Here is a 14,375-nt window from a genome sequence, read left to right as displayed (position 1 = left end):
GCATTTTGCAACTAGTTCTTCGTTTACTTTATTTCATAAATTTACTTTATTTTATTCTATTTACTGTATTTTTATCATTTTGCTGGTTTTATATTTTTCTGATGCATAATAGAATCATTAATGATATTAACTTGCTTTAAGTATGACGAATGTAATTTTTTTTTAAATTTTTATTTAAATTTTGAGTTATAAATATAGAAAAGGGCTGCTTTCCACCACGAACGTTGAACTTCATACATTAATTACATCTTAATGAGAACTTCATAAGTTGAACTGGAATTAATTATTCGTTTATCAGCCATGTTTAAATACTATTCTACAATTATACCTTTCGATCGTTAGACAGATCTATCGAATCGCATAAACAAAAATATAAAATAATAAACCCGCTACAGCCCTAACATCACCAGACCGCATAAAATACAGAATAAAATACTTTATAGAGGTAAACATGTTTGGCAAAATTTCACCAACTGAAGCCATTGTCTTCGCTAATGACCTCGTAGTCGATGCGACGTAAACCTCCGAAGACGAAGAAAATTATTCAAATGACAAAAAAGATATTCAGTGTGCTATGAAATTATTTTTCAAACATTTTCAATGACGTAGATGCAGATTTCTGTGCCCAATACTTCCATAGTTGCGATAACTCGTAGGTTATGCAAGGACAAAAATCTAATTATCTCACGTAACGAGCATAATCCTATATCACAGGTTGATCCTATTATCTCAGTTTGCTGTAACACCACGAAACGCGATCGAGAAGGGTAGCAAAACTTTCTCACAGATTCAACGAATCTGTCTTCATATTGTTGCTCACGATACAAAGGGAGCGAGTCACCCTATGCTTCTGTTCATCGCTTCCCCATTCTTCGCGCGGTCACAGCTAGCACACGTGTGCCTGCGCGAATGTAGAAATGATTTCGAACAATTGATCGACGGGCAGCGAAAACATTGCAGAAAGAAGGGTCGTTTAATTTTATAATTCTCAAGTTGGTTTCGTCGTATCGAATACTCGTCGCGTATCCGCTAGCCGGATTACACACAGGGTTGAAGGATTTAATTCACGCGTATCAATAGCGTCAGGGTAGATATTTGAAATTAAAATCAGGCTCCTTCTTTTCTTGTACCATTTCGCAATTTGCAATTGACGTTATTTGCAAAGCTTCTTTTGTTCTTTCGAAAGTCCGAGCGCCCTGGAGCGTGTGCTGCTTGAATTGTAGATCGAGCGCGTTAACATTTCTTTTTTCTTCTCTCTCTCTCTCTTTCTTTCACCCCTCTTTATTCACAACCCTTCGAGGCCTTTTAATGGAAATGTATTATTTTCTGAAGGAATCGGGACGGGAATAACAGGAAACGGGAGAATGCTGGAAGGGAGAAAAAGTTCGATCGATGAATTTACAAATGTCTGATTTACTATAAGTTGATATTTTGTTTGATTCAATGGGAGCTAGCTTTAGAATATTTCTTGTATTGTTCAATGGTGGACAGTGAAATAGTTCTGTTAGAAATGAAAGCAGAAGAGTTTATTTAAGAGGAATGTTAGATTTCGAAGGAATTTCTTTTTTACTTTTTATTAGCAATCAAAATTCATTCCTATGAGCTAATTAGCTGACTTGGGTACTGTTTTCAGTACCTCTTAAAGCGTGACGAGTACTCGTCCACTGACGAGTCCTTCTTAATCACCAATTAGGTCTGCTGGCCGTACGAAAGAATTGGCAGATGATAATGTTCCTATTCGTGAATCGCGATTTTTTTAATTTCAAAACTGGAAATCTCGGGGGGTTGTAAAATTTGCGACTTTGGTGACTTGTGTCACATTGAGACACAAGCCTGGTGAACTCTTATATTTTCAGATAAGAATAATAAGTCAGATAAGAAAACAATTAGCAATTATCAATATTACTAACTAAATAAGAGATTTCGAGAGTAATAAATGAGAGTATTGTCTTGGTGTATGCGACGTCTCGATTCCACTGTCTCAATAATAACAAAACTTGTTTCCTTTTTTTCTTGTTTCCTTAAGTGGGGATGAACCTCATTCCAATGCCAGTCCAATGTTTGTTTTCTTTTTTTTTCTTCCGCTTCCCTTGTGTTGACGATTTCACAGTTCCTCGGGAAGAGTTTCTCTGCAACCTGTATTAATCTTAGACAACTTAATCACTTAATGTAGCAAACAAATCAAGAATCTTAACTTAAAAATGCTTCCTTTATTTATACATATTTTCACTCTGAACTCTAGTACGGTCTTCGGGTCTTTTTTGACCCATTGTCTTCTTATTTTTTTAATAACTTTTGCTGTTATCAAGTTTATGTTTCCTTAACAGTGTATTAAAAGTTTATTGTCTAGGTTCATAGAGCGTGCTGGTAACAAAAATTATTAGACATAAGATCTTTGGATCTTTTGTTTCACTTCTCGAGTTCTCATTTATTTAATAATTTTTGCTATTATCAGCAAAATTTAACGAAATTTGGCCCAAAGACCTTAAGCCTATAGTCGAACGAAAGAACGCACTAATTGTAAGTAGGGTTAACTGACTGACTTTCTTTTCAAAAATCAGTACTCAAACCATTCGCAGCGAACTCACATAAATCAATCATCCACTCACTTCACAATCGATATTTTGTACAATATATCGATCCGTTTCAAATACTTTTCTACACACGAGTTGTGAATAGGGGAGTGTTTTCAGAAACCTGTATACTCGAAAACAATGCTTGATTTTTGTTTATTTATTTTTGCTATGGGGTTGTTTGGTCCGTGCCTGAGAGTGGCTGCCCATTTACCGGAAAATCTGATAATCAGGCGGTGTTACCTTTCTGAAGTATCTGAAACTTAATTAGTCGGTGAGTGAGACAGGGAAATAAGGAAAGGGAAGAGTAACGTACCAGCACTTTGAAGTAAACATTTTTGTACCGCGTTTCTTTTCATAGTTCATTATGTTACGTCAAACAAAGGATTGCGTGGGATTGTTTTTGTTGCTGAAAAATGTAAATGTTCCGGTGCTTCTTCCGGTGTGAAAACATCAAACAAAACTCTCTACATTTTTCATGATATCATCACATACGGCGAGGGGAAAAAAGGTATTCATACACCCTTCAAAACGGAATAACTTTTTCAAAATTGGCGATGCAGAAACAAGCGACAGGCATCGAAAGATGTAAAAATCGTTAGATTTGTTACAGTTGTTTAAAACTGCGATTTTCACCATTTTTCACCGTTTGCAACTCGTAGCAACGTTAACCGCATTCGATGAAATTTTCAGCGTGTGCATAATTGGCATAAATCTACAAAACGTATTTCTTAAATTTCCAAAAGGACCAATTGTAATTTTTTCAAATTTTTTTGCACACGTCATCTAGTAAACTAATCCTTCTAACTTCTCAAAAAACAACTCAACTCGTTTGGTTCAATTTTTCAAAAGTTATTCTGTATTGAAAGGTGTATGAATACTTTTTTCCTCCACTGTATGCAGTTTTTGCAGTATCATAAATACTATCTGTACGATTCCTCATAAATTGCATTCATTCATTTCCTGTTGCTTTAATTTTGAAATATAACTTATAAAAGAAAAACATTTTCCTTCATATTTCGAGAATTCCTCTCTTTCTCTTTCTCATTTCTTAAGCAGTGCGTCCAACAATTTAGCCGATCTCCATTTCATCGTCAATGCAACAAAATGTTCAAATGTTCACCGAAGAACACTGCTTGTTTCTCTTTATTTCTATCTTTATAATTTTTATTTTGACTGCCCAACAAGTTGTGCCAATCACGTTTCATACAGTTACTCCTTCGGATACTCTTCAGAGCAGTATACCTTTTTTGAAATTGGACCAAACGATTTTAGTTCTTTTTTGAGAAGTTAGAAGGATTAGTTTACTAGATGATGTGTAACAGAAATTTTGAGAAAGCTGCAATTTGTGGAAATCGCGAAGCAAACTGTAAATGTCACTTTTTACAACTTTCTTATCTGAGCTTGTAATGAAAATTTAAACAAATACGTTTTGCAGATCTATGTCGATTATACACATGTTGAAAATTTCATCGAAATCGGTTAACATTGCTGTAAGCTACAAACGGTTAAAACTGTGAAAATCGCAGGTATTCCCGATTTTCGGCCTACAGCTGTAATAAATCTAAAGATTCTTACATCTCTCGATACCTGTCGCTTGTTTCTGCATCAACCGATTTCGATGAAATTGTACGTATTCCGGCGATCGACGGGCTGTCACCGATATTTTCCACTCCACGTGTGAAACAAGCGAGAAATATATTTCGTTCGATGTTATGACGATCAACATTCGGCTTGACAAATAGAATCCAGTATACAGTAGTTTGGCGACATTATTTTTTCAATTGTATTCCCCGAATGTTGCGAACTTATGAAACTTTTTGGGTAAACAACTGTTGAAATAAAAGGAAAAAGTTTCTTTACGTCATTACATACTGCGCGATTGAAAATAAAAATTCCGATCGAAAAGAAATTCGCGAAGATAAAAATTCGGTAAAGTCAGAATTATCTGTATTTTGTGTTTTTGTCACGTTAGAGGTAATCACGGTTGGAAAAAAGAAAAGTGGAACGTTTTTTTTTTCTTTTCAACACCTTGTACTATTGCCGCATGCAAGTCAGTACAACGTACTCTCTCGTTTCCGTGGCAAACATAATCTACTTACAGAGAAAATCCTCTTATCACGTCACCGTTAGGCATCTCTATTTGCTGGTATCGGTTCGAATAACGTATTCGTCACGGCGCTTCGATTCACTTAGCGTTGCCGTTATACGAGCTTTTCAAAATTCTACAGTAATACCTTTTGAAGTAGAACTCTGATCACTGTTCAAACCCGATTATAATTGAGTAACCCGTAAAGCGATTAATACGTTTGATAATCACAGTTAACGTTATCACGGTGTTTCGTCGAAGGTGATATTAGATAATATTGCAAACTGCTTATTTATCTTTCCGTAACCGAAGTTATCGAAGTTACGTGGAGAATTGTATCGTAAAAGTGACGAAAAATGAATACAAATGTTAACACAGTTTTAACAATAGAAGAGAGAATATTTCATTGTTTCCATTGGAATAGATGTAATGTTTTCTAACACATTCCGATGATCTCTGTCGAAGCCACTCGACTCATATTAAGTACAACTAGAAACGCAAAACAATTTGTCCTTGCGTAATTCGAATAAATTGAAACAAAGAGAACAACAGACACCAAATATTGCGTAATAAAGTGTGAAGAGTGAGTTATCGTATAAAATGGCATAATGTGAGCAATATTGTTGCACATATTGTAATACGTAAATGTTTTTAATTAGAAGAATTGTTCAAGTGCGTGCAAATTACATGGAAGAATTTTTTTCTTAGTTCGAAAATTTTCAGTTTGGTAGATTTTCCTTAAATAAATATGCGCTATCATTTCAGATTAAAGAAATAATTTTTCAAATGTAAGGTACAAACATCGATAAACGTATTTGCTTTAATAATAAACATGGAAGTAATTGTTGTAATTTACATATTACATAATGTAAACACGCGCGAAACTATGAAACGATGTTACAAATGGTAAATTAATCAATGCACCGCTAATTTTCAATGCAAATAGAAGTACAATGCGGCCAGCTAACGAATTATTATTGTTGCTTTCTAATTGCAGTTAAACGCAATTTAAGTTTTGAACGCGATCGATGCTCATCATCACGTGTCATGTGACACGTCATATCATGATCAGGGACACACGCTATTCGTGCGAACAACCAGGCGTGTCGGTATTCCGCCTAAATCCGCTAATTACCCGTGACTATTGTCCATCGACAATGAAAGCCTGTTCTTAATTAAATTCCATTCTCGGGGGGAATGCAAGGTCTTGTTCTGTCGTCATTCCGCGAAGGCTTTCAATTAATGATCTTGCACGTTGCTTGAAACGAAAGCTGTAACGATACCGGCGCCAGCGTAGTTCGGCAAAGCCGTGTGTAACCGAGAAAACATCGATGAGCCATAGCGAAAGAGAAAGAAGCAGTCCCAATGCCCCACCAAACAAGTCCGGTGGCGTGAGCGATCCGCGCATGTGCACTAGCCGCACGCCTTTAAAGCTTCGTGCCGCCAAAATGCATTCCCATGAGTCAGTCGTGCACAGCCGGTCGCGAGGTACGGATCGTATGAGAAACGAGGTATACGTCGACTGATCTTCGCGAGTTCATAATAACGCTTACCGTGCCAGAGAAACCGAACGACGTGCGTGTGACGCGTACGTTGCTTTCTACGCTCCTTTCGAGGAAATACGGTCGCTCCAGAGCGACGTGCGTTCGCGTTTCAGAAACATTTGCTGGTGTGCGAACCAATCCCCCTTCGCGTTTTGCACTACGAGTGAGGACGAGAGAACACCTGTGTGAAACAAACGTCGTCGAGGGAGTTTAGAAATGAGAAATCTTATGGAGAAACAGCTGTCCTGGCTTGCCCTGCTCGTCACTACGTTCTACTCCCGTGAGTAATTTCAACGAATTTCGTCCATGTTGTGTTTTCGCGTCTCGTTAAGGTCGTATGCTTTCTGTACGGTCTCGCGGACGCCAAGGTTGTTTGACTTTCGGTCAACAAAGTTTCAATTGAACAAGTCGAACTCTGCTCTCGGCGTTCAACGTAAACGGTGGCCGTTCTAAGGGAAAGGTGTTTGTATATGTTCGAAAAATTTTGACGTTCCGCAACAGTCGACGTGTCGTGACACGTTTGAAAGCGATGGCGACACAATTTTCCCTCGAAACGTAGCGATTATCGTGGAGGTTAGGATTTGATTTTCGTGTGTGCCGATTCGAAACACTAGACGGGGGCATTGGAGGTAGCGTCAGTGTTCTATCTTTAGCTATTTTCGGCCTATTCCTGGCGTGTTTTGCGGTTGTGATTTTAATAGCCACACGTTGGATCTCGTGAGCGCTTCTGCGCCTTCATGAATTCGTAAATCTGTTTACGTTTCCTGCGACGACGTTTCGGTGACTAACGATTAACTGACCTACAGAACATCCGTTGTATCCTTGATTTCATTGAATCAATTGTGTCTGGTACACGACGTATCTATCGTGTAAACAATTCAATCATGGAGTTTTGAATATCAAGTTTCAGTTTACTGTGTATATCCGTGCTATCGATATCGTCGTATTCACTCGTCTAACGCTTACGCAATTTTTCTCGTTAAAAACCGCGCCTAACGGAAGATATAAACGAAGGAAAAAGTCGTAGTCAAGCAATGTGATCGTCGTAACCTTTTTTTTTCCAAAAGTTTAATTGGTCAATTAAACGTAACGCAAGATATAGTTGCAACAAATTGAAAGCGCACCAAGCCATATGTTGGTATACGCAGTCGCGATGCGTTTGCGTTTTATTAGCGTCGTTCGTTTCTATGAAACGTTAAAATTGATACCTCGGAAAAAACAGCCGTTTTCGTATGAAAACGAAATCATCGATGTTACGATCGCACGAAGGAATGCTCGTCGCGAAATTCTAGAATGGTCGTTTGAGAACAAGAGCATGCGATCGGTAGATTTTCTCGTGGTGCGATACGAAAATAACACGATGCTTACCACGTGGGTGAGTCTCTCCGTTACATCGTACGAGATGACGTCGCGGCCGCTGATTGGACGACCGGATGGGCGTGCGCCTGGCCTCACCTTAGCAGCGTATAGCGATGGGACTAATCCGATGCTTGGCATTTTTGAACAATTTAATTGTCACTCGTCTTTCCTACGTCAGAATGAGGAAAAATCATCGTGTTTTTGTATTTCTACTTCGAAAATAAGGTTTTTCGAACTGTTCCAAAGATAGGTGTTACAGAACAGTGTTTATTTTCAAAGTAAAATTTCCAGTGTTCGACGAAATGTGTTATTGGATGGTCATATGAATCATATGGTTTTTACGATTCCTGACGTTTGACATCATTTCTATATAAAAGAATGTATGCACTTCGAATTTAAGCAAGAGAGATTTTTTATTTGAAGTATTTATATAATAGTTGGAAATTAGAATTTTCATCGGTAAGTTAAAATTTAGTTCAGTCGATAAAATACGCAATAATAGCCAAGATGAGGGTTTTTTTTGAAAATTGTATATATTTCCTTATTATTGTGAATCCCCTGAACTTTTCAGAAAAAAATTCAGTTGAACTGATAAAACCTGTCAGCCAAAAATTACTCTTTAGATAAAAAGTCTAAAAATTTCAGTATTACGTTATACAAAAGTTCTTAGGTTATATTTAGCTTTTATGTATGCAGTATGATAATGAATGCCAGATGGTTAGGGCTTCCTGTTTCACATCAACCTTTCTAACGCAATAAAACACCGAAAGGAGCGAAGAAGAACAATTTATCATTGAACGTTGCAAAACAATAGCATAATTTTCGTTACGAGTAAATTTCGTGTAAATAAAAAGTAAACGAAATATGTCGAATTTAACTCGGGAATAAACCTTCTTTATTATTAACATTCGTTAATTCTAGAATCCAATTTCAAGGATGACTCGACGTGTTTATCATTTTAATCTTTTTTCACGACGCGTAGAATCTTCCAAAAAATGGTTAATTGTACGTGAAAAAAATATGGTTGTCTGCCAATGACCTCAACGCGCCCATTCCACCGCATCTGTTTCTTCAGCCTAGAGTTTAGCTTAATGCAAGAGGTCAACAACGACAATTGTTCCGATCGTTTCTATCACTATCAGGCGATTCTAACACACAGGCGAAAGAATGCGTCAAGGTTTTCTCGAATCCGCATAGAAGACGGTTGCATTCAGGTCTCAAAAACATCCTCGGCTTCTTTTCCTCCGCTGGCCGTTCTCTCTCACGAGTAGAGCCGGTTTCTCGCGGCGCATTCCATCGAGTTTAAGTTCTCCTTTCGTAACCGGCCTCGTAGGTATACGCGTGCAGCCAAGATAGACGGATGTCCGGTCATCAATCTTTCTCTTCTTCCGCGGGATCTCGCTATTCGCGGAATGCGAAATGGCATCGTGTGATTTTCGTATCTGCCACCGTCGTCGAATCGTATTTTCCTGCCGCCTGCTTTCGTGCCCGCGACAGGTATGAACAGCGTATTCTCTCGGTGAAGTGTCCTTAGTAAAAAATGAAGAGCTTCTAAAGATGCTTTTCTATTCGTTGTATCGTATTATGGTGTTTTAATGGAAGCGTCAAGATTTTGATAATTTGACGAAAAATGTTGGTGTCTCTTAATCCTTTGCGGTCCACATATGATAGTTAGTCCGCAACTCATTTTGCCACTGTCGGGTAACTACCACGCAGTTTGCCTTTAGTTCAATATTTCACTGTAATATTAATGCATAGAAAAATGATTTATTATCGTTTATAATTTATAATTTATCATAGTACGACATCCGAATGTAAAAATTCCTGTGTTGAGTCTGATTCGACATAGGACCGCAAAGGGTTAAGTATCAAAAGAGATAAGAAGATCGCGTGATTTATTTAATGCTCTATCTACTTCATCAATTAAGGTGGATCGATCGTCAGATAACCGAAAATCTTGTCTCGCGTTAATGGATTAAATAATTGGATATCGTCAAGAGATTCGAGTACGCGATTCTTTAATCCGTTTGATCAAAGTGTTCTTGAAAAATCAAATTCCTCTCTATCACGTCTGTTCAAGAGTGAAATTTCTTGTTTATTTGCAGAATTTGTGCATTGTAAGTCTTATTAAATCTCGATATTGTGTTCCGTAAAAGAAAGTGATGATGATTTCTATTTCGTTAGCATAGCTGAATAGAGGTATGTTAAAACCTGTGGATCACTTGATCAATGAATTCTTCTTTAGAAAATTAATTTTTTTGGAATCGTGATTTTTGAAGGAGGTAGCCAATTTGGTTATTAACCGTATTCTTGCGTTCAAAGTTGTTTCAGGCTATTTCCATTGTGTATTTGAATTGATTTGTCGAACGTAACGTGACAATGAAGGTTCTAAACCATCGAAACACGTGATTCAATTTTAGTTTTTGAAATTCTGCTGAGACACTCGAGTATAATCTACATCATCTACATCTTAGAAGTGGCAGTAATGTTGGCAATGACATTGTAGATATTTTGGTGGCAGACTCCGTTTAAGCTGTTAGAGGATCCTCGTCAGATTCCTATGTGTTTAGCAGTTTGGATAATTTTCTCAAAAAAAGACAAAAGAAGCAAAGAAGGTGTAACGATTAAAATTGAGCAGCTTATTAAATTTAAAGATATACAGTTGTTTGAACTAAAGGTTAAAAAAATGACTATTTGTTGACAAAGCTAGAAAAATCAATAGAATGCAAACGAAATTTTCAATAATAAGAAACGTTATACTTTCGCACTGTACTTAATTTAATTTCCAAAAATCGTTGCAACAATAAAATTTAAAGTGTCAATTTCAGTAGTTTCATGTTTAAATATACCAAAGAGTGATCGATCTTTACGTCATAGCTTTATGTAATCCATGACGAAAACGTTGAAAAGAATTGCTTCAGCTATTCACAATTAAAAACCACCAGGAGATTACTATGTAAGCTTGTTGTTGTTATTATACTCTTCACATATGGTCAGACTCGAGTCGCATTCATCACTCAATATTTTGCATAATATACTCGTTCTACAACTTCCACCGTGAATCGCTCAACTCGACTACAGCAAGACGTTCTTTAAAAAAAAAAACCAGAATTCAGTTATTGTAGGTCTGAAAGAATTCTTCGAGAAAATACCACACATAATCGCTACTTAACTACCAATTCGCGACGAACTTGAAGGATCACAGGCAGTACCTGGACCAATTGAAAAGTGCCACGGATGAACACGAACAATGCAACGAGCCATTCAACCTATTCATTCTCCACATTACCAGTCAAAGCCCAAAGACAGACGTCTGTCCTTCACAACAAAGTTACTCTCCGTGAAGCCCCCTTCTTCGTCTTCGATCCTCTTCGCGTCAGCTTGCATGTTTCCAGAAACTCGTTCCGCCAACGATAAATTACCGAATTACTCTCGTCGAAAAAGTAAAAGACGGACTATCGAGCGGCAAAGTAGAACACGTTGCTGTTACTCAAGGTATAAACTTCACAGATGGACTGCTTTTGATTACATTGGATTACTTTTCGGACGAGGATAACACGAAGTATATGGAATTTAATCACGTTGCGAGAGACTCGGTTGGCAAACTGTTCGTTAAGGGGGAATATCGGGATAGGTCAGCGTTCTAAACGAGTCTTTCGTGCAGCATTCGAAGACTGTTAGCCCCGACTTTATACATACCTTCGTCCATAGTCTGCGGAAGTTGGCGGGAGTCGTCGAAACTTGGTCCCTTCAATTATGACCGTAAATAACGACGCAACAACCTCTCCCAGTTGGTTTACTGGCCCAGAAATCATTCGTGTTTTTGCTCGTTCGTGTATATATAGACACGTTCATTCGGTTCTTTCAATTCGTGCCGTTTTTCGTCCGCGAGGAAACTTTAACTTTTTGTTTACCCTTCGAGTTGCAATCAACGCGCGAGAATTCTCTGGCGAATATGGAATATAATGAAGCTGAAAGTGCGCAATGGGATTCGATCTGTTGATTTTAAACGGGCGCCGGTTGTATCGTTCATTCGGCCCGCGTTTTCTCCGTGCTTTTGATCGATCGGAAATTCGAGTTGCGATTCCGCGGGGACGACAGAGTTTGGCCTAGTTATTGAATGCTACTTGAATCGAATTTTTTTCTGGTTTACTGTTTCTTTTTTTGGCACCGTGGCTTTGTATGCCGCAGAAAAATTCCATGGAATGTTTTCGTAGCATCTTGGTAGTGTTTTAGGAAGCGATGCGTCTGTTAAATTGGTTTCTTTATCGTGAAAATTTGGTTAAGTTTAGTAGCGGGGTTTTATCGATGCTTAAATGTTGTAGTTAATTTGTAACTGTAATTTTGGATTTTGTAGTATTTAAAGTTGTTTTATGTGTTTTTAGTAATAATTTCTGCAACGTTTTGAATGGTTTATTTTAAGTTGCCGAACTGAAATTGATAAGAAATTGCAGTGAAGCAAAATGTTTCGACGTTTAATTTCGAATTGTAGTTTTGAGCTCTGTAAAATTAAATTTCTTCGAAATTATTCAGAGTTTATTTCGATAGTGATTCGTTACTAAAAGTAACATATAAGATGTGTATAAATAAAATTTTGAAAAATTGTAGGATGCTCGAGTGCTGAATGAAAATTAATTTAAACTTGGAAAAGTTACTTGGCAATTCCAAATTTTACCTTCAGCAAGCATTAAGAAATTAGTTTATTCACAGTTTCGTTACTTTCATTGCTAGCATCCAACGATAGTAAAAATGAGACAGTTATTAAAATTGCCATATGTATTTTTATTGAATAATTCAGACTTCAATAAAACAAGTAAGCTGTTTCTTTTTTTTTTTTAACTGGTATAGGTCCATTTATTCTTGTATAAAGATATTCAAAGGTTTGAATGAATTAAAAAATATTGGTATACGTCAGTAATTTCATTTGATGTTTCTAAAATTGTAAACATGTCAAATTTTATTATTGTCAAAGAAAAACAAGATTTTCTTACCTACAAATGGACATATACCACTTGAAAAAAAAAGGCGACTCAAAGTGTAACTCTAAGAACGCAATTCGAGAGTTGCTTCATCCAAGCTGTTTAGCCAAATCATTTATTCTGAAAAAATATTTGCAGTCGGTTGTAATGAACTCTAGCAAGACTCTAGTTTCGTTCGAATATCCAGCCTTATAATTAACTCGAGATTGTGTATGCAATGCGATGGTTTCGGTTGGGAAGTCGCGCGACCAGGAAAGTTTCTGGCAGGCCAAAAGCAGGGTCGCTTGTTGGCAGAGTCATCCATCTACTTTGTTGAGATGTCGAGCAGAGCCAAGAACGAAGAGGAGACTGCTTTGGATATCGGTCATTTTACTTACGACAGACAGAAAGTTGCATTTTTTTCTCAAAATGCCACGATCAGTTTTCTAACGCTTTTACAGAAGTGTTCTGAAGTATTTCTGAACAGTTGTGTAAGTGAGTAAATTGATGGACTTGTGTTGTTGAAAGTGTTCGATAAAAATGAGAATATTTTTTTGGTGATAAGATGATATCGGTTATACTTCTGGATATATCACTCTTCTCTTTATCTATTTTTAATGGATAGTTGATCACTATGTAACGACAACGTGATATTTCTGGGTTCAAGTCTAGTAATTGTGCAATAATTAATGTATCTTCTAATGAAATATTGTTTGGACAATTAAGCATGAGAATTATGTTGTTGGGGTAATTTTGACAATAGTACAGCTATAGTTAAGTATTATCAGTGCCTACTGGTACTTACGAACGCAGCGACGTACTTACAGGGACATTTAATTTGTTTAAAAATGAATTTTTAATATTCTAGATTAATACATCACGTTAACCCTTTCGAATACTCCAAGAATTTAGCGTTGCAGACACACTGTAAAAAAAAAAAATTCGGTCACGAGAGGGTTCAAAAAAATTACGAAATTATCAAACTGCCAGCGAAATATGAATTTATTTATCAACAATTTTCTATTTCGTAAATTAAATTACACAGAACTGTACGAAATACTGTAACTATCCTACGTTAAATCACGGAGTGATAGGAAAATATTTTAGGTAGCAAACATTAGGCTGTCAAAAATGAAAAGGCAGCGTTACAGAAGAAGAAAGAAGGAGAGAAAATAAGAATAATCAAGATTGTAGAAATGCGTGACGAACGCTCTCGATTTTAATTAAATGCGGACTCGCTTTGCAAGCGGCACGGTGACGATAGAAACAACTTGTCGCTCCATTTCACATAATCGCTCTTTGAAAGTTTAATTGGACGCCGTTGATACACGCATCCGATCTGCTGCTGTCTGAATTTCCGAATATTTTCCATTCTGTTTCTCTCGTTCGTTTTTCCCTCTAAAAGAACGCAACACATCCATTATCTCTTACGGATGGGTTATAATTTGCTCTATGAGAGAAGGTCATCTCGTATCCGGTTCACGTACAAGCGTACACGTTATCTTCGTTCTGTTGTTGATGTTGTCATTAAATGCGTGCCGGCGGTGTTCGAAGTATTAGATTCTGATGCGGAACTGACATGTATGATGACAGTGTTATCGTCGTCGTTTTGTCTACCGCGGCGAAGATAACAGCCGTCGGCTACATGCTGGACATTGCCGCTGACCTGGACGATTAGACCCGTTGAATGCTGTTACAGCGTTTAATTCTGTTGAACAGTCGGTGATTTTAGTTACGTCGAGTCGATCATTTTTTCAGTTGTGTTATCAGTCGAAAATTATTCCTCCGAGACGAGAATTAATACACTTTGTCGTTTCGTCTTGGAATTTAATATCGAGAAAAGGATTTTTCG

At 37.2% G+C, this 14,375-nt stretch overlaps 1 protein-coding gene across 1 annotated transcript in view; it reads left to right on the top strand.

Annotated features, from left to right (window-relative positions):
* The first annotated feature begins 6,142 nt into the window (after positions 1-6,142).
* Positions 6,143-14,375, top strand: part of LOC108573167 — a 73,075-nt gene continuing 64,842 nt past the window's right edge. The window contains exon 1 of the mRNA XM_017935556.1: positions 6,143-6,486. Within this exon, the coding sequence (XP_017791045.1) occupies positions 6,423-6,486 (64 nt within the window). The 5' untranslated portion in view covers positions 6,143-6,422. The remainder of the gene's footprint in view (positions 6,487-14,375) is intronic.

Source organism: Habropoda laboriosa, unplaced genomic scaffold (assembly GCF_001263275.1).
Source record: "Habropoda laboriosa isolate 0110345459 unplaced genomic scaffold, ASM126327v1 scaffold124, whole genome shotgun sequence".
Lineage (NCBI taxonomy): Eukaryota > Metazoa > Arthropoda > Insecta > Hymenoptera > Apidae > Habropoda > Habropoda laboriosa.
The sequence above is the reverse complement of the archived record's forward strand: the minus strand, read 5'-3'. Positions and strand labels throughout refer to the sequence as shown.